Here is a 27,618-nt window from a genome sequence, read left to right on the forward strand (position 1 = left end):
TTTATTGTAATTAATATGTACTAGACAAATATAATATTAAATATATATATAAATCAAATGTAATTTCATATATAATTTTCATTTTATAGAAAATATTCTTTACCACTCTTGCCTTCTTTTTTCGCTTGTATCTTCTTGTGTCTATTTTGATACTCTAGGAATTCCTCCTGGGTGATCTTCTCAATATTCTCATACTCAATAAAAGACGTCATCTCCACATGAGCCCCAAGATTCAACTCTTCTTTCTTGATACACTCAAAAAGAAGAGGATAAATCATATTAGTCTTATATTTACCAAATATATCATCTGGTAAACTTACACTAGACTGGGGTCTGGACAAGGGATAGTCTCTATCAATAATAAACTCATAATATTTATTATTAAATAATATTTGATAAGTCTTAGTATCCTCATAAATATAAATAGAAAGTGAGTCCCCAAATATATCCTTAAGGAATATATCTTCATTTACATTATTGAAACTTGTAATGTTCATGACTAGGGGTAAATATAATAAAGGAGGATAAAAAACATGAAAAAAATTAAAATGCAGGGACTGGGGCAAAACATTTATATAGAAAAATATACTAAACTTTAATAAAATAAGAATAATTCTATAAAATATAATAAGAAATATAACATCTTCAATATATAATACTTATTACTTATAAAATATTACTTTTTAGTGTGTGAAACATTTGTAAATATTTACTGCATTTAACTAATTTTGTTTGTTTACAAACAAAATCATGCTAATCACAGAACTCCTCTACGACTTCTACTCTACTCAGCGCGAAGTCATGGAACTCAACGACAACTTCCTTCTCTCATCTCTTCTTGTCTCTCTCCTCGTCTACTTCTTCAGTATGAAGAACATTTTCCTCTCTATCTTCCCTTTAGTCCTTACCGGCCTAAGATACATAGGCTCTCTATATTTAGACAATTCTATCGTCTCATACATCATGAGCACATGGATCAGATCTATAATAACAGCATTTATCCTTACTTACTGCATTTTATCATTCACTAAAATACTAATATCTCTGTGTATAGGAATATCACTTCTTCATTTGACTGATAAATATACAGAATATCTTAATACATCTATATATGTATGGATAATACTAGTAATAATAGGAGTAACATTTTATACAGTGAGGATATTACAACAACTTATAAATACAATAGTGGCGGCAGTGTATTCGACTATGGTGTTATTGAATAGTGTAGAGATATTGACAAATAATAATTTCGGGATGAAAGAACTAGAACTGGAAGGAATATTCTTAGTAGCACTATTAGCAGTATTCTCAGTATTTTTACAAGTAAAAATACACAAGACAAAATATTAATAAAAAAATTATAAAAAAAAATTTATATTATATAATGTTGTATAAAAATTTTTATATCATAAAAATGATATTTTAGATACATTTTTATATAAAAATTGCAGTATTATATAAAAACTTGTAGGACTTAGCACCTTTGAGCTTTAATTATATACAAAAAGTTTGAGATATTAGTATTTTTCTGCGATCTCATTTCAAATCTATTTTTCCATGACTAATTTAGACATAATTAGATGTAAGATAAACTAATAATAGTGCAAAATATTATTTTATCTGACGATATGAAATACTGGATAAATAACTGTTGATTTATAGTATAAAAAATAATGTATAGCAATTATTATTAGCGAAAAAACATATAATAAGTTTTTTAGCATCTTGAGCAAAGTTGACTATTTAAATTAAGACAATAAAAATTGCAAGGTTTTGGAAAATACTTTAAAAAACTAAGCCTGTAATATTAATAAGTAAATTTTTTAGAATGGTAAATAATAATTATAAGAACATATGAAGCTGAAACTTTAAGAATGTTGCATGTTATCGCTCACTTTTATATTTAAATACCAAATGAAACATAAAATAAAATACTAACTTATAATGCATTTTTTTTTGAGGATAAAACAATATAAGATATTTTTGTTCGAATAGATACGTCCTATAGGTGATAATTGCCAATATTTCATACTAACTAAAATCACAGATAAAAATTAAGAATAAACAAGGTAATTATTCAATATTTTTAATTATAGTGCAATCTCATAGTATCTGTAAAAACATCATTAAACTTTATTTTTACATATTTTAAAAAACGTGATTACTAAAACACGTCATTTATATAACTATGGCGTCGTACACTAATAATTGACACTGACATATACATACTACCTATTTTTATGAATCTATAATTTTATATGATTATAAAACGAGTATTGTATGGTTTAAGCATATATTAAAAATTCTATTATATAGTGTATGAATTTTATACAATTAAATTTACTTTTATAGTTTATTGCTTCATTTTGTAATGTTAAAAGTTGTTATGTAATTTAAAAATAAAAAATAAATCAGTTTTTCCCCTAAAATGGTTTTGTTGTTTATATTTTTATTTATAACTTTTATATTAACTTCATCGACAACCGAAAACATTACATTCTCTGATTTTTTTCTTTCAAAACAGCGATCAAAACGCAATAAAGAATTCAATACTTGTCACAAAATATTTTTCGAAAAAAATCCAGAAATATTTTTCAACCAATATTACTACACCGAAGACATTAAAATAGCCCGTATAATTTATAAATCACTTATTAATGACATAAAATTCCCTCTAAAAATTAAAGATCACGAAATATCTAGGGGAAACATGAGGTTTATTATATATTTCAATTTACTTAAATATAAAAATATGAGAGCAAGGTTTACTGGTAAAAAACAAATCATAATGAATTTATTACATTCGCTTGCTGATAAAACTTATATGTTGTATAACAGTTTATTGTGTATAAATTTTAATGTGAAAATAATTGAACCATACTTTTTGGAAATGTTTATGGATAAAATAGTGGATATTAGGATTGATGAAGATAACGAAGAATTTGAAACTGTTTATAATTTGTTTGAATATAAAAATATAATGAAAAATATTGAAAATATTTTTAAAGATGGTAAATTGCAAATGATAAGAACGAGGCCTAATGAAAATTATATTGATGAAAAAATTGCTAATAGTGTTGACCTTCCAAGTATTAAAATGATAAATTAATAAAAATTTGCATATAAAACACAATTTGTAGATAATTATAACTAGTGTTTGTTCAATTTATATTATTAATTGCGAGAAAATATGTTTCTTAATCAAGTATATAGTTTAACATATGTTTTTTTATACATTTTTATTCAAAATTCAGTTTCACACAATTCCCCGCAATCGATTTATAAGGTAATAATAGTTACAAGCCTCAATTCTGCTATTATTACGGAGATTTCTATTGGAAAAGGTAAGCAGCTACATTCACGGCTAAGATGGTCATATCTGTAAAAGTTTTTCTATGCTTTTGCGAGGAACGCACAAAGGAATTTAAGAGATTACTATAAAATTATAATGTAATAATAATTCTAATTTTAAAAAAAATTTAATCAGGTATTAAATGACTGTTATATTTTTTATCTGATCGTATACCATAATACTATTTCAATTTTTTACATAAAAATTTTTATTTAATTAAGCAGGAGGATAAAATGCTCCAAATAATGTAGCATAAGCGACACCAAATGCCAAATAAAACCTCATATACACCTTCATAATTCTACTTTTCCCATATTTATAAAAATATCCCATCATCATATAAATAATAGGATTATAACTCACAAACCTAAAATACATATTTAAATGTAAACAAAATATCGACAAAATGGTCTGTACTTGCAAAATAAAGCATAATTTTTTAAATAAATCTCTATTTTTAGATTCAATTTTATATCCCCAATGAACAATATACAACGAACTAATTATAAACGGCAGTCCTATTAACAAATTAGGAATATTATTCGATGTATAAAATTTTAAGAACCCCTGGTTCCAATATTTCTTTTGTAAATACGTGTATGGTATATACAATCGGAGTTGTATTTTATACATCAAGATATTGTCTAATAAATCATTTTTTAAAAATAAAAAATTTTTATATTGGATTTTAAAAATTTTAGAAATACAATACAATTGGAATATAGAAATGGGTACACAAATAGTTATAACAGACATTACTGTTTGTATAAAATTTTTTCGTAATATTAAATATACAAATATAATCCCATTTGATCTACAGATACACGATAAAGATATCATTAGTACAGATATATAATATTTCTCATTAATTATACAATAAAGACATAGTAGAAAAAGTAAGGCGAAAAGTGATTCTGTATAAAAAGCACACATTACAATTGACACGGGATTGAACAGGAAGAAATACAAAGAATATTCTGATATTTCTGGATCTAGAAAATGTGTTGATATTTTATACACCAATATTGAATTAATACAATTAATAAATAAGTTAATACAATAATTTGCCAATTTGTCGGGTAAAAAAAGATTAAAATATTTGCCCAAGAGTGGTAGTAAAGGGAAAAAAGCAAGATGATGTTCAGCAGTGTATCCATGGTTTTTTATATGATGAAAAAAGAATGTATCCCATTTTTCCAGGAAGTATTGAGAAGATTTGTCGAAATTTGGTAAAGTTAAATGCGAAATTAAAGCGAGTGCAGTGTAAAATAATCTTGTGAGTAGAGTAAGAGAAATAATTGACGTATTATTAATATTCATGATGAGGGTAAACAAACAACAGAAAATGGTTTAATACGTGTAAACTAATAATTAATATAACCTAAAAAAATGGATAACATTGGCCTTCTAAGGAAATATACATACAAAATATAAAGGCTCTAATATTTTTTGTCGTAGCCGATCAAATGCTGACCAATCATATTCTTACAAATGGACAGATTTGATTGGCTACAAAAAGTATTTAAAAACATTTCCGAAAGAGGGGATGGAAAATCCAAATAAAACATTTGACATGGCGACAACGACAAACAATGTCGGATGCTTCACAGGAGAAGCAGGTGAGGATGTAAATGTCTGGCTGAGAGACATAATGTTGGTAGGGGAAGTTTCGAAATGGACCAATGATCAATTCAAAACGGCATTGGTGAGCAAGCTCAGGGGGAAAGCATTATCATGGGCTTCCCAGACATTAGGCGGGAAAATGGAGACAGTCAGCTTAGAGGAAATACTTCATTTAATAAAGAAAAGATTTGGATCGTATAAGAACAACGATATAACACTAAGCAGGTTCCTCTCAATAATGGTCCCGGAAACGAGAGAAGATTACTCGCAGATGCTACAGGAAGCTACTGTAATATATGAGAGATCTCTTATAAATTTGGACGCTTTGTGCCAAATGGTAATTAATAAATCACCAATGGAGATAAAAGCTCTGTTATACCAGACCGCAACTACAGTCCAGACGTGGCAAGGATTTATACAAAAGGCGGAGGAGATATCGTGGATTCCATATCCCGATAAGATGTTAGCTAGGACTAAGCTACACGACAACGCGGGCAGAGGGCCCCACACTAATTTTTACAAAGAAAAAGGATTTAAAAGAAACATAACCCATGAAAAACTACCGCGGCATACTAATAAACGGTGCACACTCCACGGGGAATGTAACCATTCCACAAGAGACTGCAAAGCACTTACCATAATACTCAATAGAGAAAGAAACAACTTGAAGAGAAAAAATATAAATGCCGTTGAAGAATACGAAAGTGACGAGAAAGATCATGACAATAAAGAAATTGAATTCTATTTACATCATATACAAAATAGTTTTAACCCATTTTTTGTGGAAAGCCGTCTCTTTAATAAAAATACGAAAGTACTACTAGACACTGGGGCCGATGTTTCGGTCATAAATTACAATGATATTCCACAAGAAGAACGTAATAAGATTATTAGATATAATGGCGTAGTAAAAGGTATAGGAAATGAAATATTAAAAATAGAAGGCTATTTAAAAGACTGTATAATCGAAATCAATGGAAAAGGTGTGATCTTCTCACCCTTAATAATCAAAGACATAAAATATGTTATAATAGGAGCAAATGTAATATGCGACAATAAAAAACTGATTTTAGATATTCTAAATGCACCAAAATATAGAATCAACCAAATGTCGAATTCCGCATGTGATTTAGAAGAGAACAAAATTTTGAAAGAGTACGAGGACGTCTTCAAAACAGAAATAAGCGACTATAACCTCTGCACTGCAGGTAGTCATCGTATACAGACGAACAGTACGAAGATAATTTGCCAAAGGAACGGAAGAATACCAGTATCACAAGAAGAAGCCGTAAATGAAGAAATCAACAAACTCCTAGAACTTGGAATTTTAAGGGAAAGCAGAAGTCCCTGGTGTAGCAGAATACTGATGGTACCGAAGCCTGACAAAACATGGAGAATGTGCGTAGACTATAGAGGTCTGAATAGCATAACAGTAAAGGACGCATACATGACACCTAGAATCGACGAGATTTTTGACAGTCTATCAACTGCAACTATTTTTACAATACTGGACGCGACTAGTGGATTCCATCAAATTCCTTTACAAGAAGAAGACAAGGAAAAGACAGCATTTTCGTATAGGGGGAAATTATACGAATTTAATCGTATGCCGTTCGGACTATGTAACGCCCCAGCAACATTTCAAAGGGCAATGGACAATATATTCAGAAAAGAAAACCATAATTTTGTGATCCCATACTTAGACGATATTATAATATATTCAAGGAACAAGGAAGAACATAAGAAACATGTGAGAATAGTATTGGGAAAAATAAGAGCGGCAAATCTATCGCTTAATAAGAAAAAGTGTAAATTCTTTAGATCGGAAATAAAGATCTTGGGGAACGTCATTGGAAACGGAATCATAAAGGTAGACGAAACGCGCATTAAGGATATACAAGCGTACCCAATTCCTACCACCATAAAGGAATTAAGGAGTTTTCTAGGAATGGCCAACTATTGCAGGGATTTTGTGACAAAGATGGCAGAAATTACGGGACCCTTGTATGATGTACTTAAGGGCGAAAAACAGACATCTGGTAAAAAAATTAAACTTACTGACAAACAGCTGGATACGTTTAAAACCGTTAAAAAAGTACTAAGCCAAAATACAATACGTACACAGCCAAATTTTAAAGCTCCATTCATTCTGGTTACTGACGCATCTGAAACGGGAATAGGAGCAGTGCTGCTGCAAAAGAACAAAACTGGAGCTGAAAAAATGATAGCCGCCTTTAGCAAAAGACTAGATAATTGTCAGAAGAATTATTCAGTTACCGATAAAGAACTTCTTGGCTTGGTTAAAGGAATAGAACATTTTAGACATTACCTTTTGGGAAGCAAATTTACGCTCAGAACAGACCACAAAGCCTTAATCTATCTATGGACAGTGAAGGATCCAACTAGTAGGATTCTCAGATGGGCACTCAAATTGGCGGAATACGACTTCGAATTGGAGTATATAAAAGGAGAGCATAACATTGCTGATGGCTTTAGTAGATTTCACCAAGAGTGTGAAACATGTAACATTGATTTACATCAGTTATCGAATAATAATATCAACGACATACTAGAGGAGTACCATAAAATATCAGGGCATGGGACATCAAATACCATGAAATTTATGATTTCACAGGCACATAAGTGGAAAACAATGCACCAAGACATTTCGAAATTCGTAAGCAATTGCAAAACATGTCTTCGTTCGGGATATCAACGCGTGAAGACAAAGAACAAAGTAATACTTTCAGAAAGACCCAATCAGCTGTGGGAATTTGATCTGCTTGGAAAACTTTCGGACAACAGCGGAAGCGGATACATATTTGTAGCGATCGATCACTACTCTAAATGGATAGAAACCAAGATCTTACGAAGCAAAAAGAGCTGTGAAATATATAAGGCGATCGAAGAATTAATCATTAGTAAGCATGGGATACCCGAAAGAATCTTGACAGACAACGGCTTAGAGTTTGACAACAGCGTGGTACAAGCATTAGGTTCAAAGTATAATATATCATGGGAATTTTGTTCGCCATACCATCACCAGACTACAGGCGCGGTTGAGAGGGTCATACAAACATTGACGAACAAAATTAGAAAATTAGCAAACTATGGCGAAATTGGCTGGAGGAAAGTTGTCAAAGAAGCTACATTGGCAGTAAATCTATCGTTTAACCGATCAATAGGAACATCGCCGTACATTCTAAAATACGGTCAGCAAATAACAACAGCCATAGATGAGAGAATAGGAGTTACCCCTAAGACCTATACGAAGCAAGAACTTTTACGGAAGAGGGACTTAAACTTTAAAAAATACAGCAAATACATCGTTAAAGGGAAAAAAGATATAAAGCAAAAGTTTAAAATAGGAGAAGATGTTTTAGTTTACAGAGATTACCCAGGAAGTGGAAAGTTAGAAGCTAAATGGTCACCTGGTTATATTATTGTCAAAATTTTAAGTGAAGACGCATTTCTGGTAAAAAGGAAAAATTCAGCAGGCGAATTGAGAGTTAACATAAGTCATATTAAGAAGGACACGTCGAAGACTGATTGAGGGGGTGTCGTAGCCGATCAAATGCTGACCAATCATATTCTTACAAATGGACAGATTTGATTGGCTACAAAAAGTATTTAAAAACATTTCCGAAAGAGGGGATGGAAAATCCAAATAAAACATTTGACATTTTTATTAACGTTTGAAATTTTAAATATAAACCCTTTTTTTAAGATAACGAATAAGTTTTTGTTATTTAATGTTTAAATGTTTTTTATAGTGCGCGAGACTAACAGGTAATATTAATATAAAATGTAAAGCAATATAAATTGAAAGATTTTCTTTGTGTAATTATAAATTCCTTGTGATAAAATGACAGGTTAAAAACAATCTTTAAATTCGCCACGTGTGTTTGACAGTTTCAAAACAAACAAAGAATATAATGGTTGAGATATTTATTTAAGCGACAAATTTACACAAACTGTTAAAGCTTATAAAAAATAATTCGTTGAATAATATATTGACCAAGTGAAATATTTGCAATATTTCATTAAGAATATCTATCTTCTGTACCACGTAAAAAGTAATAAACCTATTTATTCCTGTTTAACTCTTTTAAAAACTGAATAAAAAGTAAATATTAAAAATAGACAAGAACAAATACATAAGAAACATGTATTCGATAAAAATTAACATATTAAATATCGTACAGATAAATTAGTTTGAATCAAAGTCAGTAATTCATACTTGATATACATTTCCAACCTTTAGGTCTCTAAAGTTGCCAATCCTTGCCCATGATATTTCTCTGTAGTCGCAGTGCTGTCTTCTTTATAATAAAACATCTATTCAAAGTTTTTAATATGTTTTGACAAGCTGTCGGAGTAAACATTTCTATATTGAGAAAATTGACATAATTACAAATAGTGAAATATCGTTTATAATTAATGTACTAAATATTACTTGCCCGGTTTTAATTTATAAAATTGTTTTAATATTAGCCCTTTTCTATGGACTTCCTAAATATTAGAGAAACCAAGGAGAATATTTACGAAGGCACAAAGTTCTGGTCTCCCTACCCAGGATATCCCATTTTTGGCGGCCAGTTGGCCGCCCAGTCGCTGTGTGCGTGTCTCCACACTGTCCACGAGGATTCTTTCCCAAATATTGTTCATTCATTGTTTGTCAATCCTGGCGACCCGAGTCTCCCCGTGGAGTACACAGTTGAATGTCTCAAAGATGGTAAAACAATACAAATGAGAAATGTTGTAGGCAGACAAAATAATATAATAATCATCCAGACACTAATATGTTGTACCTTACCAGATAAAAATATTAAAAAATTAAATAAGATCTTTTTCCTCAGAGATACCTCTTATATTTCTATTAATGACTACATTATAAAAAATCTAAAAAATTCTGAGAATCCACAGTACGATTTATTAGTAGAAAATTTAGGAATATTAAACAAGTCTTTTGATATACAAATAGGTGATTTTATAGATAATAAAAGACAAATTTGTATAGAAATAAAAAAGAAAGAAATTTTAAAACATGAATTTTATCTTTTTATGACTTTAGTATCAGATTTATTACTAGTAGAGTCGGCTCTTCTATCATTAAATATGAATATATTTAGTAAAGAATTGTATAAAATATCTTCTGTAGATCATAATTTATATTTTGTAGGATCAGAAATACCAAAAAGAGGTAAAATTTTTTATATATTGGAATGTACTAATATAAAAGAAAGTAAGGCGATAATAACGGGGAAAATGTGTACAGAAGAAGGAATAATGATATGTGAGACGACACAACAAGCACTTATAAGATTTAAATAAAAAAAAAAATCTATTTTTCAAATGATTATTTTTGAAAATTTTAATATTATTTTTGAAAATTTTTAATATTATATTGAAAATTTTTCATATCATTTTTAAAAAATTTTATTATCATTTTTAGTATATAAGAAATTATAGCATTAAAAAATTAAGTATTAATAATTTATAATTATAATGTATTTATTGTAATAAAAATTTATCTTCATTTAAAAAAAGTTTATAAAAAATTTCCTTGAAAAATAATATTAATATTTTGTAAGAGTTTTATTTAACTTTTTTTATAAATTTATTACAATTTTGTTTCTATAGATAATACAAATTTCTCATCATACAACACTTCTCTTTTAATCATCGACCAATTAAAAGGATCAAACATACTCAATACATGTTTACTATTATCAACTTCGACTTTCTCCTGTAAAAGCACGAAACATCTATAAAATTTTGAATAAACATATCCTCGTTTTATAAGCCCAAGAAAAGCTTGTTTTTGTATTTCGTCATTAGGAAAAGAATAAAAAATGTAAAAAAGGGTTTCCTCGTTGTAAAGATCAAATTTTTTATCATCAAAATTTATAATTTTATAACATTCTGGAATTATTTGGGATAATTGGCTTGGTTTGTAGTAAGTGGAACTGTCTTTATAAGATTGAGATAGAGTGAGTTTGATCATTTCTTCTAAGTCTTCTGATTCTAATTGGTCTTGATCTTTTGATTTGTCTTGTTGGATTTTTTTAAGTTTATTTTGTAAATCTGTCATTAGGGCAAAAAAAGATTGAAATTGTAATTTTGTTGTTTATTAATTTTATATAGAGCACTTTAGACATAATTGTTTAATAATTTATGTTTAGTTTATTTATATTATAAAGCATTTTATATGGTAAATTGATATTATGTTTTTTATAATTTAATAAGATTTTAAATTCTCTAAGTCTTCTATAAGATCTTTGTTTTCTTCTTCCATCTCACATAAGTTATTCACTATCTCTTTATCTTTCTTAACATCATCAAGGAAATAATAATACTCTTCTGACGTCACCGGACTCTTCCACTTGATATCTCGCCGGGGCTCTTTTCTTACTATCAAAATATCTGGGAGATCTGTGGCTTCTATTGAAGAATTAAATGAATTTAGATCATATCCTAGTACAATATCATCTTCCTTGGTTATTTTACCAAGATGAGACTTTGTTTCTATTATATTTGTATCATCTAATTTTGTAACTGACACAGAGTTCAAAATGTATGACTCATTTTTCAATATTGGTTTTTGATCAATTTCTAATAAATTAAACTTTACTAAATTCTTAGAAGATATTAAGACTTTAAACTTGTCTTTATTACTCCAAAACGAGTTACTGCTCACTTTAACTTCTTTAATAAGAAATGGATCTAATAAAATTATGTGTGTACTGACTTTTTTTACTAGTGCCATATTTCCAATACCAAGGCTATTAGAAAATTCTCGATCTAAAATTACGAAATCGTCAACACACAGTGGGGCGATTTCCACTGAGAATGAAAACTTGTAATTACTTTTAGAATTCTGAATATCTTTACTAATTAATCTTTCAGATAAAATTATTTTTACTGGTAAAACATTTTCTATAAAATTGACTAATTTGTAAGCAAATGTTCTATCAGTGAAATAAAAGTCTATTCCGCCTTTTCTCATTTTTATATTCGTAGTTTCGCTATACATTTTGTTTTTTATAATTAATTGTTCCAATAATATAAAAATTCTAGGGTGTTCCATTCTGTGTCTAACTTGTACTACAGCCTTCCAGTGCTGTTTAGCTTCTATTTTCTCACAATCAGGACACTGTTTGTTTCTTATAGTGTATCTGATTTCACATTCTTCTCTTATGCCATTAGATTCTAGTACTACTTGTAGACTCATTCTTTTAGAATGTTCTTCTGTGTAATTGAAATTTGAGTCTAAAATATCAAAATGATTGGGACTTGGATTTGATTTTATAAGATAAATGAGAAGATCTCTAGATCCCCATTCATATTTTGACCAAGTTCTTGGTTTATTTAAGTATCTTTCGCATCCTTTACACCAGTCTACATTTATAGATCTTTTTAGTTTTTCGGAGACAGTGATGAACATCGTAGTGCATCTGGTGCAGAGATTGTGTTCAGATGGATCTGTTGGTATTCCGCATTTGTAGCACAAGATCATTTTATGGGCTTATTAAAAAAAAAAAATTTTAAGATTTAAAAAAAACCAAAATGTAAAAAAAACCAAAATGTAAAAAAAACCAAAATGTAAAAAAAACATTTTTGAAGAAATAAAAAGTTCTAAACTATGTTAAATTTATTAAAAACACAAAAAAAACATTTTTAAAATGTTTTTGAAGTTTTTTACATTTTTTTTATATTTTTAAAAGGCTGTAAAGAATGAAGAGAGAAATTCAACTAGTGCACTTTATAAATAAGTATTGCACTTACTAAACAAATATCCACTCATGAAATGCATTTTATAAATAAAATATTATATAAAGAGTTTATTTATTTTTGAACATAAGACTAAATTCATTGACATCTTCTTGTGTTACTTCCCTTTTTATATTCTTCATCATTTTTAATAAATTTATTGAATAAACAAGTCCAAATTTACTAGAAATTTCCACTAGTTTTTTAAATCCTTGTTCGTCAATTTTAATATTTTCTTTTTCCACTCTACATTTTAATATTTCGTCTTCTTTATCATTTTTCTGTATAGGAAGAACAAGACATTTCTTCAAGAAGTTTCTTGGGATTCCCAAGGGCCCAAGAGCAGTTCCTCTAATTTCTCCTTCTGTTATATTTGTAGTCAAAATTATTACTGGACATTTTTCAGAATCCATGGCTTTACTTAGGTAAGTAAAACTTTCTAAATCTAACATATGAGCTTCTTCTATGAGTAAAATGCCATAGACGATTTCTGTATCGTATAATTCTATCAAATTGTCAACATCTTTCCTTAATTTTGAAGTGATCTCACTTTTCTTATATTTTACTACTTGGTTGACAAGAGACAAGACATCTTGGCCAGTTGGGTTTATATTTGAAATATCTAGACTGTGTAAAGTTGTCTCATGGACAAACTCCTTTTTTTTATATATTTCATTTTTGGGTAATGGGACATATTTCTCTGCTTCTAAATCATAATCATTTAAATGAGACTCGCCTCGTCCCATTCTTTTTAATATTCCTGAAGACGAGTCTACGTGTATCACGTCGCCGACTTTTATATCTTGAAACTTCATCTGGTCTACTAAATCTTTAGACAATCTCAGAGTTTTAGTACCTTTCAGAGATCTGAGATCTAAAACAGAATCTCTTATAGACACGACTTCTCCTTCATAAACATTCTTAAATTCTTTCATTCTAACCAAGACAGCTTTTCTTAGTAAACTTTCTAAAACTTCAGATTTCTTAACTTCTGACGAATAAACTTCATGTCCCGAAATACTTACAAATGGGATTTTAGTGCCTAATTCTTTAGACATGGCGACTGTCAAGGCTGTCTTGCCACTTCCACTTGGCCCGCTTAAAATGAAACATTTGCCGCCAAATTTATTGGTACGCACAATATCGACAATTATACTACAAGCCAATCTGGAATCATCTTGACCAATTAAAGGAAAAGTCGAATCTTCAACTTCTATAGTTTCATTTATTCCTAAACTCCCAATATGATTGTGAATTCCTTTACTTCGGTTAGAAAACATTTAATGGGTTAAAAATGATATTAATTTTCTATCTTAAAAGATGAAAGTAATATTGTAAGTGAATAATAAAACTAATTTAAAAATAAAAACTAAATGAAAAGTTATATTTGATATAGAAAAGATTTATTTTAAATCGAAAAATTATATTTGAAATAAGAAGAAAAGTTATATGTTAAATGTAATAATAACAGAAATTATGTAAGTTATTGTTACCGGCTGTGTTGCACACGCCAATAATCAGACTAAAACTGAAAGATGAAACAGTTGATAATGATCTGAAACCATCTAGGTTTCAGATCCGAAACTAAAACTATTTAAGAAATCTTAAATAGACTAAATATGCCAAATAAATATAGTTCTTCTTCTAATAAAGAGCCTTCTTCAATAACCAGCTCTCCTTCTGGTAACAGTTATAAAAAATAAATTTTCATTGATTTGTAAATTTTAATTCTCATTTATTGACTTAAAACAATTTATGCACAAATAGAACGGTCCATGATCATTTTCTGAAAAAAAAGTATAAATAAAATTCATTTTGCATAATTTTAAAAAAAAATATTTCGAAATATTTTTACCGTTATCTTATGGAAAACTTTTTCAAAGGAAAAACATTTGTATTCACTGGTGAATTGACTATGGACAGGGAATATGCAAAATCAAAAGTCATCCTCTTAGGTGGGAGAGTTACAACCGCACCAAGTGGGAAAACTGACTTCTTAATTGTAGGAGCAGATCCTGGTCCTTTGAAATTGAAAAAAGCAAGAGAACTGGGTATACAAATTATTTATGAAAAGGAATTTACTAAAAATCTGGAAGAAGGAGAAAAGGCTTATGATAAGTCAATAGATATTAATGAACATTATGGTGGAATGGTAATAGAAGAAAATCAGATTAGTTCTGATTTTGATGAGACTAGCGTGTTCGACACCTTCGGTGAGAACAAACCAACGAAGCCTTCTAAATTCCAGGAAATGTGGTCTGAAAAATACAGACCCAAGAAGAGATCAGAGATAGTGGGGAATCAGACTGTCTTGTCTAGTCTTGAAGATTTCTTAAAAGGAAAGAGTAATTACAAAGGGGCACTTCTTAGTGGATCTCCTGGAGTAGGGAAAACTACAGCAGTCCATGTTTTATGTAAAGAACTAGGCCTGAAATTAATAGAATTCAATGCGAGTGATGTTCGTAATAAAAATTTACTACTTAAAAAACTTAAAGGGTTGACAAATACTAAAGGAATTTCTAAGAATATGAAATTACAGAAGAAAGTTATTCTTATGGACGAAGTAGACGGGATGACGAGTGACAGAGGAGGCCTATTAGAGCTTAATACACTTATTAAGAATAGTGAGATACCCTTTGTTTGTATTTGTAATGATAGAAATAATCTAAAAATCAGGACCCTAGCGAATAATTGTCTGGATTTGAAATTCAGGCGACTTGATGCTAGGCAGATTTTACCAAGAATAAAAGATATTTTAAAGAGAGAAAATAAGGTCATAGGAGATAATATTCTGAATGAGATTGTCTTAGTAAGTCATGGAGACATAAGATACATTCTAAATTCCATACAGAGAATATGCCTTAATGATAAAATCAAGCTTACAGAAGCCTTAGATTTAACTAAGAAAACTATTCTAAAGAATATTTTCGATATAGCGCAAGAATGTTTCCATAAGAAATCTATAAATGAAAAGACAAATTTATATTTTGAGGATTATTCCTTGGTTCCTTTATTTATATCTGAGAATTATATGAAGATGAATTTTAGAAATATGAAAGATTTCTTAGAATCAGCAGATTCTATTTCTAATGGAGACGTAGTCGAGAAATTAATACGAGGCAGTACACAAGAGTGGAGTCTCGCTCCACTCCATGGATTTTTCACTGTAGCTTTGCCTACAAGAAACAAGACCCTGTCTAAGCGCATTGATTTCCCAGGGTGGTTAGGACAAAATTCGAGATATTTGAAATATAAAAGAAATCTAAAAGATTTGTGTCTACACACATTCAGGAAAATTCAAACAGGCTTAGAGTCCTTCAGACTTTACGAGTCTAATTTATTATTTACAAATTTTATCTCTTCCTTGAAGAAAGATAAAGTTAAAGAAGCCTTAGATCTAGTAGTAGAATATGATTTAGTCAAGGAAGATATGATTAATTTATCAGAGATAGTAACAGACGGACAGGTATTGTACAAACAAATCAAAACTAAGACAAAGTCTGATTTTACAAGACAATATAATAAATTAAGGAGACAGCTCCCTTATAATAATGAAGAAGTCAAGAAAGCCAAAGAGGTAAACGAGGAATCAAATGAAGAATATTAAGCAGAAATAAAAATATATTACTAATGTATCAATAATATTTTATTTTATAGTATATTGTTTTATATTATTTTATTTTATAGTATAGTGTTTTATATTATATTTTATTATGATCTATTATATGTTTTCTTATAATTCTTAAATTATTTTAATTCAATTTATTTTGGTATTTCTCTACCTTATTTTATATTTCAAATTTATTTAAGATTTTCTCTACTTATTTTTTCAAAATTTCACTTTTTTAAGTTCGCGTGGCCCAATGGTAAGGCGTGGCTCTCCTAAAGCCAAGATTGTGGGTTCGAATCCCATCGCGAACGAAAAAATTTTAAAATTAATTTGCATCAAATTTTAAAAATAAATTTAAATGATAATTTTTAAAATAAATTTGCTTCAAATTCGTCATATTCTGTTTTCATTATTTCTTCCAATATTCTGTCTTGTAATCCTTCGTCTAAGTTTATTTCTCTGTTCCTGGTTTTTATTATATATTTCCCAAGATTCTTCATTTTTATATTACGCAGTTTTATAAAAAATATCCTGTACTCTTGTTTTATCATAAATGGTATCCTTTTTATTATGTCTTCTTTTGTTATATCTTTTGTATGATTGTTAAGATCTATTTGTTGATACTCGCTTTCATTTATGTATGTTTTTATTAGTAAAATTAATATTTCATCTTCTATAAAATATCCAAAGTAATATTTCAGATATTCTCTTAATGTCTTTGTTAATATTCCTGTATTATATTCATTATACGGTATTTTTATATTATTCCTTATAGCCTTTATTAATGTTTCTACTGTATCATCTCTATTCTCATTTTCTTCACATGTTTCTAAATATTCCATTAAGTCTATCAGACTGTCAGTTATTTCTGTACTCTGGAAATACTTAAATATCTTAAAATATTCACATGTACACAATTCCTCCCAGTCATCATACTTAGTGACATATTTTATACACGATTTTCTTAAGACATTTTTCTCTTCATTTGTCAATGTCTCGTATTGTAATTTATGCGAAATTTTATTTTGCAGCATGAATTACTTATTTATAGAAATATTTAAGCCCAAAATGACTAGCATAAAAGGAGAAATGAGAACTAATAAACGAAAAGGAGACAGTACTAAGCGAAAAGAAGATCAAATTAAAAAGATTAGAAATGATAAGAAAGATGACTGTACTAAGCAAAAAGAAGATCAGATCAAAAAGATCAAAGAAGTTAAAAAAGACAAAAAAGACAAAAAAGACAAAAAAGATGGCTGTACTAAATTAAGTGAAGATACTACTAATAAAAAGATTAGAAATGATAAGAAAGAAGACTTCTTTGAAGATATACAAATATTATTAAAGAATTCAGATTACGATAAAAAGAACTTAGAACAGAAAATCGAACTGGCTTGGCTAGACATAAAAGACAATTTCGTAAATCTCATAAGACAGAAAAGCAATTACAATAAGATAAATATAATGTATAATAAAGGAAGTAATCAGAGTAAATATGACATATTACAACATACACTAGAGAATATTACAAATATAAGCAGCCACGAGTACTCTAAACAATTCCCAGTCACCTTGGCCAAAGACACCACGAAGAACTTAGTAGCTATTAGTAGAAGACTAATAGAAGAAGCGAAATGTCTCATAAGTAACAGAAATGGGGTGTATGTCCTGAATGAGATCTACAAGATGTGTAACAGAAAAACGGGAAATGAAATGATAAATAAAATATTACAAGAAGAAGACAAAGAAATAATTAAGAAATTATCCAGTAAAAGACTCTGGAAATACGAACTGACACACCACATCCTCCACGAATATTTAAAAAAGAATAAAGACGAGGGCGAATTTATCTTCAGCCTCTTCTTGAGGAATAAACAAATGAATCTTCTTATTAAATCTTTTAAAGGATTAGAAGCTGCGCTTCTAATCCTCAATAAAGAAAGAACAGCAGACATTTTAAGAATCTTAAGCAGCGACTTCGTGAATGTGGTCAATGACGAGTACGGGGTAATTTACATACTGAAAATATTAGAACTAAATACAAATATAGAAACAATAATAGACTTGTATACAGAGAAATATAAAGAAATATTCATAAATGAAGTGAGTATTCTACCACTTATCTACATTTTCAACCAGGAGAAGAAATATTACCCGACTTTATTCAACCAACTAAGAAGTAAAGAAATGATCAATATTGATAAAAAATATTTAATAGAAAAATATAAAGAAATAATAAGCGAGAATATAAAAATATTTACGGGATCATTTACGTGGATTTTGGTGTATTTTTTTAGTAAAAAAGATGACGAAATTAAAGAAATAACGAAGAAATATTTAAAAGAAGAAGAAGATACAAATGAGAACAGTGAGAAATTAAGAAAGAAGATGATAAAATATAAACTAATGAAATAAATAAAAAACTTCATTTTATTATTATATTATTATATTTGATAATATAAGACTCAATTTGTATGAGACTTGTCAATAAATATCTTTATGAACTATCAACTTATACAGAAGAGACTCGCGTGTACTTAAAATAATAATAAGGTAAAATCATACTTATGATGATTATACACCTTCTATTGAATTTATAATCTCTCATGGTTCATTTTTAATCTTTTAGGTAGCTTACAACTTGGTATCTCGTTGAAAAAAAATATATCCATCATATTTATATAAGTAGGTTGATTTTGAATATTTTTAATAAATCGTGTCAAGGTAGGTAAAATAAGGCTGAGAACTTTGCTAATTAATTATTAAATAGTATCTAAAAAATCTCGTGCAATTTTAACAGTACCTACATTTAGTAATTTAAAAATATCTAGCTATGTTATCATAAATCTTGTGTCTGTGTAACTTCTACAATCTCTTCAATTTATTAAAATTATTTTCAGTTTTCAAAGCATTATAAATCTTTTTTCATCGATAAAGACACTATAACCTGAAACACAAGAAAAATTTGTCTAGGTTAAATTTGAACAGTTAACAGGCGAAACATACAAAAATTAGACTCAATATTCGGTAAGTAGAAGAATATAGAACTATATTGAAATATTATATCAAATGTCTTTTTTATATGTAAATTTATAGCTATGTATATATTATATTGTCCAATTTATAATATTATCTGTGTATCGTACATTTCATTGTTGTTTTTAGTAGATTTTCATCGATATTCTAACATATTGCTAGTTTGAAACTTGATTCATTTTTGTTTTATTCTCAAACGACTCTATTTATGCCATAAATGCAAAATATTTTTTATTATTTTGCGCATTAAAAAAATTTAAAGAATATAAATACTAGATTAAAATTAATACAAATGTAAATTTTAAACTTCTAGTTATATATTAAGCAAAAAACATTTTCATACTTGCGACCAGAGGCTGCAAAAAAAATTAGTTTTTTTTAATATCTCTTGATTATTGCGTGTTGAACTTTAACAAACATATTAAATAGTTACGAATACGTGATTATATATCCAAAAAGCGATAATTAAAGCATTTTATGTGCTTTTTATAACGCGTATAAAACTTTATGAATAAAACATCATACCCAACTCATGGAACCTCAAGAAAAGCACTTAAAGATATCTTTTTGACCTTTGATAGGAGATTGAGGCAAGGCTTCAAGAGAGAGTGTCTCTAATTAGACATGTATTTTTTTTAATGATTTTTTATGTAATATTTACAGAAGTAAAAATATTCATCTTAAATTAAGTACTTCTTATGAGTCTCATATGACGTATATATAACTGAAGTTTTTTTTATAAAATGTTTAAATCCTTATAAGATTAAGTATATGTTCAAATATCAAGATTAAATAATAAATTTAAGACTAGATATAGTATTCATTATGGTAAATATTCCAGGCACAAATTAATAATTTATTGAACTTAAGGACGGTTTTATAGATATTTTTGGATTTAAATGTTAATAATTCAAAGCAATTTATAAAATCGTAAATTTGTATATGGTTTAGAACTGCTGCTTCGTCAATTGCCTTCCTTCTATCTAATCGCAGTATACTAGATTTCTAAATAATAAAATCACTTTCATTGTGCCTCGGTGTTAAAATTATAAAATAGTTTTTTACTCTTAGACAACACTTTAACATGATTTAAACCTCAAAATAGTCCACATTTTGTACTTTCAATATAACGAAAATAATTAATTTTTCTCAATATAATATGTATTTTTGACAAGGGTGTTTTTTTACTTTATTTTCTACATTAAAAGTCACTTTATAATAAAAGAGTGTCATTGTTTTTCATAGACTTAAATTAAATCACCTATGTATGATTTATCATTGTAATTTATTAGTCAAAATGAGTCTTTTTTGTTTATAATGTTGTCCTTCCCACAAATAGTTAAAAAACATTAAAAGACTACGATCAAATTATTGATTAGACGTTACAAATGTCACAAATATCAATTTAACGTAAAATCTTATCATTTTTGATGAATTAAAAAAATATCAGATTTTTCAATCATGATATAAAATTACAAAAATATAATTTAATTACAAAATAGAATGCTTTTTCAATATTACTTTTTAGTGAAAAACTTAAAAACATAGGCTAGATATTTCAAAAAAAAATTAGTGGTAATCAATTATAAAATAAAAGACTCTTTTAATTGTTTGTATGCTTAATTCTTTATTGTTTGTTGTTTCATAATGGGAATAAAAAAATTTTATATCAAAACAAAAATGTATTTCGCAATTTCTATTATAATTCTCTTCGCATTCATCGAGAAAATGTTTGATACTTCGATTCCCGAGACAACAATTAGTGAACTACTTGATAACATGAATCTTATTGGCGGTAAAGAATTAAGAATGACTGTCAAGGATAACAATCTCGAAGTAACAGCGAAGTACGTAGACGAAACTGTGAGAAAATTGAAAAGTAAAACAAGTGTTAAGCCGACGATTAAATTAACAACAGCCGTTAAAGATTGGACTTATAATTCTTTGGGAAATCCATGGTCCGTTATAATAACAGTCTGTAAAAAGTTAAAACGGCACATTGATTTAATATCTTTTATCTTGCCATCTATAATAGGCTTATTGTTACAAATAATCGATAAAATGACAATTAAGAATGGGGAAAATTATAAAAAAGTTACTAATAGCAATTCTCATCTCAAAATAAGAAATTAAATATCTTTTTTTCCTCTTAATCTAGCACTGCAGTGTTATTTTATTTCGTATCCATTTTTATAAAAAATTGATTTGGACTTTTGTAGTGTTTTAATCGCACTTTAAACATATATAATCAATACATCTCTTTTTTATATTTAAAAAACACAAAACACCATCGACTCAGATAACCTTGGCTATTTATATGTGTTATTTCAATCAATTTTATATTAGACCTCGTTTTTTAGTAAGAAGCTAAATAACATTATCTGTGAAAAGTGGAGCATTAAACCTCTATTTATAAATATACTTACCAAATCTACCTAAAAGGAATTTTTGTGCATTTTAAAATTGGGTGTCTTATAAGATAATGAAGCTTATTGTCGTAAATAAATAACTTTTTTATATAATACAATATAAGAATTTACGATGTAAAAAATGACTTGTAGTTTCGTTCTTTTGTCAAAAAAATAAGTAATTTTGTAAAAAATAAGAGCATTAACGTTTTAAAAATTGAGAATTTTTTAGGTAGGTTGAAAACACACTGAAAGCCTTTGATACATTAGACATAGCATTGTAACGGACAATTCTAATCCAAATATAAATTAACGATCCGTTCATAAGTTTTTTTTATTTATATTTTACGCATTTTTCGGACATGACTTTTATGCTTCGGGACTAGAGGATAAAATTAATTTTTTTTATTTAATGGTGGTGAATTATACATCAGTCATAGTTATTTTTTTATGATATAAAACTTGAGTAACGATTTAAAAAATTCCATTTATATAATTCAGGAGTTACAATTTAAAACATCTAACACTAACTCTACTTTAAAGCTTCCCTCTATGTTTGTTTTCAAAGAAGGGTTATTTTTGCTTTAAGAAAAATATTATCATCTTTTTAATTAAAAATAAATATTTTATATTTTTTTGCACTAATATTCGATTATTAATTACATGAACAGCTTTAATAAATAAAAAAGGTTTGCTTGTACATTATTTAATTTCTTATTTATCATTGTAATATATTAGTCAAAATATTAAAAAACGGGGGTAATTTTGTTTTTTATGTGTTCCTCTCACATATGATATAAAAACATAATCAATATATTAAAAAATTGATTTAACTTTATAAGTGTCAAAAATATCAGTTTAACATAAAATCTTATCATCTTTGATAAATTGAAAAAATATCAGGTTTTTTATCATGATATAAAATTACAAAAATGCAATTTTACAATAAAATGAATACTCTGACATATTTATTCTATGTTCAAATACTTAAAACAAAAGCTAAAAAAGATCGAAAAAAAATTAGTTATAATCAATAAATCAACCATATAACTAAAAACCCCCTTTGTATTGTTTGTATGCTTTTCTCTTTGTTGTTTGTTGTTTCATAATGGATATAAAAACAAAATATAGATCAAAACAAAAATGTATTTCGCAATTTCCTCAATAATTTTCTTCGCATTCATCGAGAAGATGTTTGATAATCCGACCACTGAGACAACAAGTAGTAAACTACTTGATAACATGAATCTTATTGGCGTTAAAGAATTAAGAATTTATGTCAAGGATAACAACCTTGAAGTGACAGTAATTTACGCAGACAACACCGTGGAAAAATTAAAAAGTAAAACAAGTGACAAATCTACCATAAAGATACTAACAGCAGTTAAAGATTGGACTTATAATTTTATTGGAATTCCATGGTCCGTTATAATATCAGTCTATAAAAAGTTAGAACGGCACATTGATAATTTGTCTCTTATTTTGCCATATTTAGTTGGGTTATTTTTAAAACTAATTGATAAGATGACATTCATTAATCAAATATATCCCATTAGGATCTTTGATAATAATTCTCATCTCAAAATAAGAAATTAAATATCTTATTTTCTATTTGTCTGTTTTATTGGGCTTTTAAAGTATTTTTATTATCCAGTATTAATTTATATAAAATTTTTATTTTGGATTTTTGCAGTGTTTTAATTGCACTTTAAACATACATCAATAGAACATCTTGCGTCATCGCATTCCAATTTTACCCAAATCAAAAGTTTTATGTAAGTGTCTAGCTTTTTATAGACACCAAAACCAAAGAAGCCTGAGTTATTATAAAAACTTTAGAATTTGCTAATAGATTATCTATTTTTAGTCAAAATAATAAAGAAAATTTAATTTAAATTATGGATTTTTAAGTGTAATATTTAACATTGCGCAGAGAAATGTTTTGCTATATTAATAATCTTAAAAGTGTTTAAAGAGTTAATTTAGAATATCTAGATAGTAAAATAATTATCTGAGAAATAAAAATATTTGAAAGACAAAGTATTAGGAAAAAAATATAAATTAGTCACTTTTAATAAAACAATGATGAATACAAAGACCAGAAGAAAATTACAATTTTGCTGCTTAAAATCGAAGTTAAATTGTCAAATGTGTAAAAATTTTAGTAACTGTGGGTCTTTGCGATAAATAGCATATTGTGACACAAGTATTTTACCTTAAATATCATAAGAAAGACATTAAAATATTATACATGTTATATAAATATCGATTTAAAACACTAAACATTTCGTTTACATTAACAGAAGCTTGAACGGGCACTGGTCACATATCAGGTAAGCAATCAAAATGTCGTAAACCTCAGTATCTGTATTATTTACCAATTTTTAGAACCAAATGTTGATTTTGAGGCGGCGAAAAGGACTACATCAACTTTTTAAATATTTCATATGTTTTTTATCATGCGCAGAATTGTTCGAAAATATCGAATTTTACAATTAGAATGAAATTTTAAGATGAGCAGAAACGGAGAACAAAACAACAATGCAGGTTATCAAAATGAATTGTTACCCAATATAAAAGCAAACGTACCTGTAGGTTGAAAATAAAAAGATTACAAAAGACACCTTTTGAAACAAAGTAATCAATATTTTTACAAAAAAATAAGATTTCCTTCATAAATATCACAATTTCGTATTAAACACTTAAATGTAATATTAATCGTATATTTTACATATAGTAAAGTAAAAATCTGCCGACTTTGTTGCATGATTTGTATTATTGTAATAATTTGTGCCTTTTATGTAAATTTAAAGATAGTTATTTTAGTAATATGATTAAAAACGGGTGATTCGAGATTATTGTGCACTGTATAATTTTCCATAAAATCGAAAGACTGAATACCAGAATTATTGTCAATCATTTTTTACACAACTGCAAGATGTTTATATATTATTGGTTTAAACATCTGTTGTCAAATGGATTTATATAATTGTTACAATGGAATGTCAATTTACATCTTTTATCAATATTTTCGGTATTCTAAATTAAACCTGTATATTTATTTAAACAGCATTGATGTTAATGTTATCGGCCCATCGACCAGTACCGAAGCTTGCATCCAAATGAGAGTTATAAATAAGACACAAGAAAGCAACTTTCTTAAAAACCGGAGGGACTCGTAGAAAAAGGATCTGGAGCCAGGAACATGGTCGAGGTGACCAAGGAGGTGTGACCAGATAGAGTGCGCGGCAGTGGAGGTTAACTGAAGAAAACAAACAAAACAATAACTTAAAAAAAAATTTATCATATTGATTTAATAATAATATGTTTGGGGGTTAACTGATTTTTTGATCTAGTTGCCTGCAGAAATTTAACAAAAGCAATTCTACACAATTTAAAAATGCATGTTGCCAATGAAATACTACTTATTCAAGAATATTATACAGAGTATTTTTATTGATGATATTCTTAAATCTTTACCAGATTGACACTTATATATACACTTCTCGAAAAAGACTTCTTTTATTCTTAAAAAACTGAAGTGAGGAAAAAAATACGTAATTACACAAATTTCATAATTAAACATTCGAAAATATGAATAATAAATCTAGAGCCTCTTCTATAACACAAGAATATAAAAAAACAACTGATAAATTTTGATGTAAAGATTGTTCATATATTGCGAAAGTTGTACGTATTATAACGTATAATTGATCATGTAATTAAAAACATATTTTTATTGTCCATTTATTAGTTCATATTGTATGAAATGTTAACCCTCTTCTATTATTTTTACGCGACACTTTTTTTCATAAATTAATTAAATTATATTTAGATTAAATAACTGTTAAGTTTTAATAATTAATTATTAACAGAATTACAAATATATAACGTAAAGTTCAAAATCGTTGTTTTGAATACGTAAACATAGGACGCCATTTGAATATTATGCACCCTTTTTATGTTTCATTCCATTTGTGTATTATTTTGTTCTCTTTTTATTAATAAAACAAGTGAAACGGGTTCAAGTTCAATAAAAGAATTAATACAAAATAAAAGACCAAATTTAATATTTTGTCGATCTAAAGAAGATTTACATCTTCCATTAAAGAAAAGAAAAACAAATATAATCGAAATAAAACAACATACATCCATCATAAATACAGTAAAACCATATATTAGAAAGACAGAAAACATTCTTTCGACCATTAAATGTTTTAGAGAAGTATCTAATGAACAGAGCGACGGCAGAGAACAGAATACTTGTACAGACTATAATAAAGTCACAGAACAAAGGATACCTGAAGATAAAAGTGCCGATTATAAATTGTTATTGGAAAAACTAAATCAGAAAATTCTTTCTTGGAACTTGGAAGATAATAAATTCGAAATTAAAAAAATTATTCTTAATGGTCAATTTACAGCTGAACATAAAAGATTTAAAAAGGCCAAAATGGGAATTTATAAAAAGTTTAATCCTTTTTTCTCTGCCATATATTTACATTTCTACACACTCAAGGAAGCAGTTCAAAACTCTGCTAATTATGGAAATTCACACGCTTTGTTAAATGATCAATTGATATTTTTCGAGAAAAGCTTTGAATATTTAAAGAATTTATTGCAGAGAAGACTTAGTTATAAGTACGACGTTTGTAAACTTATAAACTTATACAGCAATCTACCTGTTAGAATGAAGATTTTTAGAGATGAGTTCGAAATAGTAAAAAATTTTAAAGATTTTATACTTGTTTTAGAAGTACAGAATATGAATAATATTAAAATAAAAGAAGGATTAAGCGAATTATTAAAAAGATTAAAACGATTATTTTACAATTTAAACAAAATGAACGAAAAAAACAACGCTATAATAGAAAGTTTAGAAAAACTCATTAATAAACAAATTTAAAATATCTATCTGAACTGTAAAATAAACGTTTAGTTTTTAAATTTGCATATGACGTTTCCAAAACAAGTGAGTATTAAGTTTATTTTATATTTTACAGCTAAGTGTAATTGATTTAGATTGTTTGAATGTTTTAAGAGTTAAAAAATTGGAATTGGCTTTTAATATAATTAACAGAATCAATTGTTTTACTATGAAATTACATTGCATGCGTAAATTACTTTTAAGATCGTATCAATATATTTCAGCTATCATATAAATTTATGGCTAAAAACAGCATTAGTGTAAAAAATGGGGGAGGGGTATAATTTTAAAAAATTTCCCCTATTTTTAAAAAAGGAAGGGAAGAGAAAACTTCAGAAAAAAAATAAAATTTAATTAAGATATTTAATGTAATTAAATAAACATTAAAATAAGTAAAATATATCAAAAACATAATTTTAATAATGCTTCAAAGGCATCTTGACTCTTATTTCTTTAAATTATATACAAAGTTTAAAAGATTTCAGAAAGTTCATATGTTCTACACCTATTGGGTATAGAGGGGTTTAAAGACCTCCAGTTCCCTTCGATGGGTTTATATGGACACCTGTTTCATTATTTCTAAATGTTTGACTGTGATTTACAGCTCTATGGTCCGCATAATGGCTTTTTAAAGTTTATATATGCATTGTACATATCAGAATGGATGATGGGCTTGAAATTTACATGCTTATATAATATTGAAAGAATCTATACTTTTTTCTTTTATTTATTATTACAAAGATTTTCTTTTTTTTACTGTTCTTTCTACCATCCCGAAACACCAACCCCCTTAACCAATCTCCCCCCCCCCCGCGGTATTTATTTTACCTATTTTGCTTTCATCGATCTTTACTATAATATTTTCGTCTCCTATTTGTTTTGTCTT

The 27,618-nt window shown here is 27.7% G+C and overlaps 15 protein-coding genes and 1 non-coding gene across 16 annotated transcripts; 10 read left to right on the plus strand and 6 right to left on the minus strand.

Moving 5' to 3' along the window:
- Positions 1–83: 83 nt before the first annotated feature.
- Positions 84–497, minus strand: VNE69_12016 (uncharacterized protein; the record flags this gene model as incomplete). Its single annotated transcript, XM_065475104.1, has 1 exon — positions 84–497. One exon carries the CDS (start codon positions 495–497, stop codon positions 84–86), a length of 414 nt encoding a protein of 137 aa, XP_065331176.1.
- A 253-nt stretch (positions 498–750) lies between these two features.
- On the plus strand, positions 751–1,353 carry VNE69_12017 (uncharacterized protein; the record flags this gene model as incomplete). Its single annotated transcript, XM_065475105.1, has 1 exon — positions 751–1,353. One exon carries the CDS (start codon positions 751–753, stop codon positions 1,351–1,353), a length of 603 nt encoding a protein of 200 aa, XP_065331177.1.
- A 1,078-nt stretch (positions 1,354–2,431) lies between these two features.
- Positions 2,432–3,112, plus strand: VNE69_12018 (uncharacterized protein; the record flags this gene model as incomplete). Its single annotated transcript, XM_065475106.1, has 1 exon — positions 2,432–3,112. One exon carries the CDS (start codon positions 2,432–2,434, stop codon positions 3,110–3,112), a length of 681 nt encoding a protein of 226 aa, XP_065331178.1.
- A 459-nt stretch (positions 3,113–3,571) lies between these two features.
- On the minus strand, positions 3,572–4,675 carry VNE69_12019 (GPI mannosyltransferase 2; the record flags this gene model as incomplete). The annotated part of the gene is made up of 1 exon (XM_065475107.1): positions 3,572–4,675. The coding sequence occupies one exon, from the start codon at positions 4,673–4,675 to the stop codon at positions 3,572–3,574; it is 1,104 nt and encodes a 367-aa protein (XP_065331179.1).
- Positions 4,676–4,901: 226 nt separating this feature from the next.
- VNE69_12020 (endonuclease) lies at positions 4,902–7,867 on the plus strand (the record flags this gene model as incomplete). Its single annotated transcript, XM_065475108.1, has 2 exons — positions 4,902–7,802; positions 7,853–7,867. The coding sequence occupies 2 exons, from the start codon at positions 4,902–4,904 to the stop codon at positions 7,865–7,867; spliced, it is 2,916 nt and encodes a 971-aa protein (XP_065331180.1).
- Positions 7,868–9,481: 1,614 nt separating this feature from the next.
- VNE69_12021 (acyl-coA thioesterase II) lies at positions 9,482–10,312 on the plus strand (the record flags this gene model as incomplete). The annotated part of the gene is made up of 1 exon (XM_065475109.1): positions 9,482–10,312. The coding sequence occupies one exon, from the start codon at positions 9,482–9,484 to the stop codon at positions 10,310–10,312; it is 831 nt and encodes a 276-aa protein (XP_065331181.1).
- A 289-nt stretch (positions 10,313–10,601) lies between these two features.
- On the minus strand, positions 10,602–11,072 carry VNE69_12022 (general negative regulator of transcription; the record flags this gene model as incomplete). Its single annotated transcript, XM_065475110.1, has 1 exon — positions 10,602–11,072. One exon carries the CDS (start codon positions 11,070–11,072, stop codon positions 10,602–10,604), a length of 471 nt encoding a protein of 156 aa, XP_065331182.1.
- A 147-nt stretch (positions 11,073–11,219) lies between these two features.
- Positions 11,220–12,497, minus strand: VNE69_12023 (60S ribosomal export protein NMD3; the record flags this gene model as incomplete). Its single annotated transcript, XM_065475111.1, has 1 exon — positions 11,220–12,497. One exon carries the CDS (start codon positions 12,495–12,497, stop codon positions 11,220–11,222), a length of 1,278 nt encoding a protein of 425 aa, XP_065331183.1.
- A 325-nt stretch (positions 12,498–12,822) lies between these two features.
- VNE69_12024 (RuvB-like helicase 1 (RUVB1)) lies at positions 12,823–14,031 on the minus strand (the record flags this gene model as incomplete). Its single annotated transcript, XM_065475112.1, has 1 exon — positions 12,823–14,031. The coding sequence occupies one exon, from the start codon at positions 14,029–14,031 to the stop codon at positions 12,823–12,825; it is 1,209 nt and encodes a 402-aa protein (XP_065331184.1).
- Positions 14,032–14,615: 584 nt separating this feature from the next.
- VNE69_12025 (replication factor C subunit 1 (RFC1)) lies at positions 14,616–16,358 on the plus strand (the record flags this gene model as incomplete). The annotated part of the gene is made up of 1 exon (XM_065475113.1): positions 14,616–16,358. The coding sequence occupies one exon, from the start codon at positions 14,616–14,618 to the stop codon at positions 16,356–16,358; it is 1,743 nt and encodes a 580-aa protein (XP_065331185.1).
- A 242-nt stretch (positions 16,359–16,600) lies between these two features.
- On the plus strand, positions 16,601–16,672 carry VNE69_12901. Its single transcript has one exon. It is a non-coding gene; the product is annotated as a tRNA-Arg (tRNA).
- Positions 16,673–16,729: 57 nt separating this feature from the next.
- On the minus strand, positions 16,730–17,395 carry VNE69_12026 (uncharacterized protein; the record flags this gene model as incomplete). Its single annotated transcript, XM_065475114.1, has 1 exon — positions 16,730–17,395. The coding sequence occupies one exon, from the start codon at positions 17,393–17,395 to the stop codon at positions 16,730–16,732; it is 666 nt and encodes a 221-aa protein (XP_065331186.1).
- Positions 17,396–17,429: 34 nt separating this feature from the next.
- VNE69_12027 (pumilio domain-containing protein) lies at positions 17,430–18,776 on the plus strand (the record flags this gene model as incomplete). The annotated part of the gene is made up of 1 exon (XM_065475115.1): positions 17,430–18,776. One exon carries the CDS (start codon positions 17,430–17,432, stop codon positions 18,774–18,776), a length of 1,347 nt encoding a protein of 448 aa, XP_065331187.1.
- A 2,301-nt stretch (positions 18,777–21,077) lies between these two features.
- VNE69_12028 (putative SP-containing membrane protein) lies at positions 21,078–21,530 on the plus strand (the record flags this gene model as incomplete). Its single annotated transcript, XM_065475116.1, has 1 exon — positions 21,078–21,530. The coding sequence occupies one exon, from the start codon at positions 21,078–21,080 to the stop codon at positions 21,528–21,530; it is 453 nt and encodes a 150-aa protein (XP_065331188.1).
- A 1,466-nt stretch (positions 21,531–22,996) lies between these two features.
- VNE69_12029 (putative SP-containing protein) lies at positions 22,997–23,401 on the plus strand (the record flags this gene model as incomplete). The annotated part of the gene is made up of 1 exon (XM_065475117.1): positions 22,997–23,401. One exon carries the CDS (start codon positions 22,997–22,999, stop codon positions 23,399–23,401), a length of 405 nt encoding a protein of 134 aa, XP_065331189.1.
- Positions 23,402–25,766: 2,365 nt separating this feature from the next.
- VNE69_12030 (uncharacterized protein) lies at positions 25,767–26,711 on the plus strand (the record flags this gene model as incomplete). Its single annotated transcript, XM_065475118.1, has 1 exon — positions 25,767–26,711. The coding sequence occupies one exon, from the start codon at positions 25,767–25,769 to the stop codon at positions 26,709–26,711; it is 945 nt and encodes a 314-aa protein (XP_065331190.1).
- Between the last annotated feature and the right edge of the window lie 907 nt (positions 26,712–27,618).

This window comes from Vairimorpha necatrix, chromosome 12 (assembly GCF_036630325.1).
Source record: "Vairimorpha necatrix chromosome 12, complete sequence".
Classification (NCBI taxonomy): domain Eukaryota; kingdom Fungi; phylum Microsporidia; family Nosematidae; genus Vairimorpha; species Vairimorpha necatrix.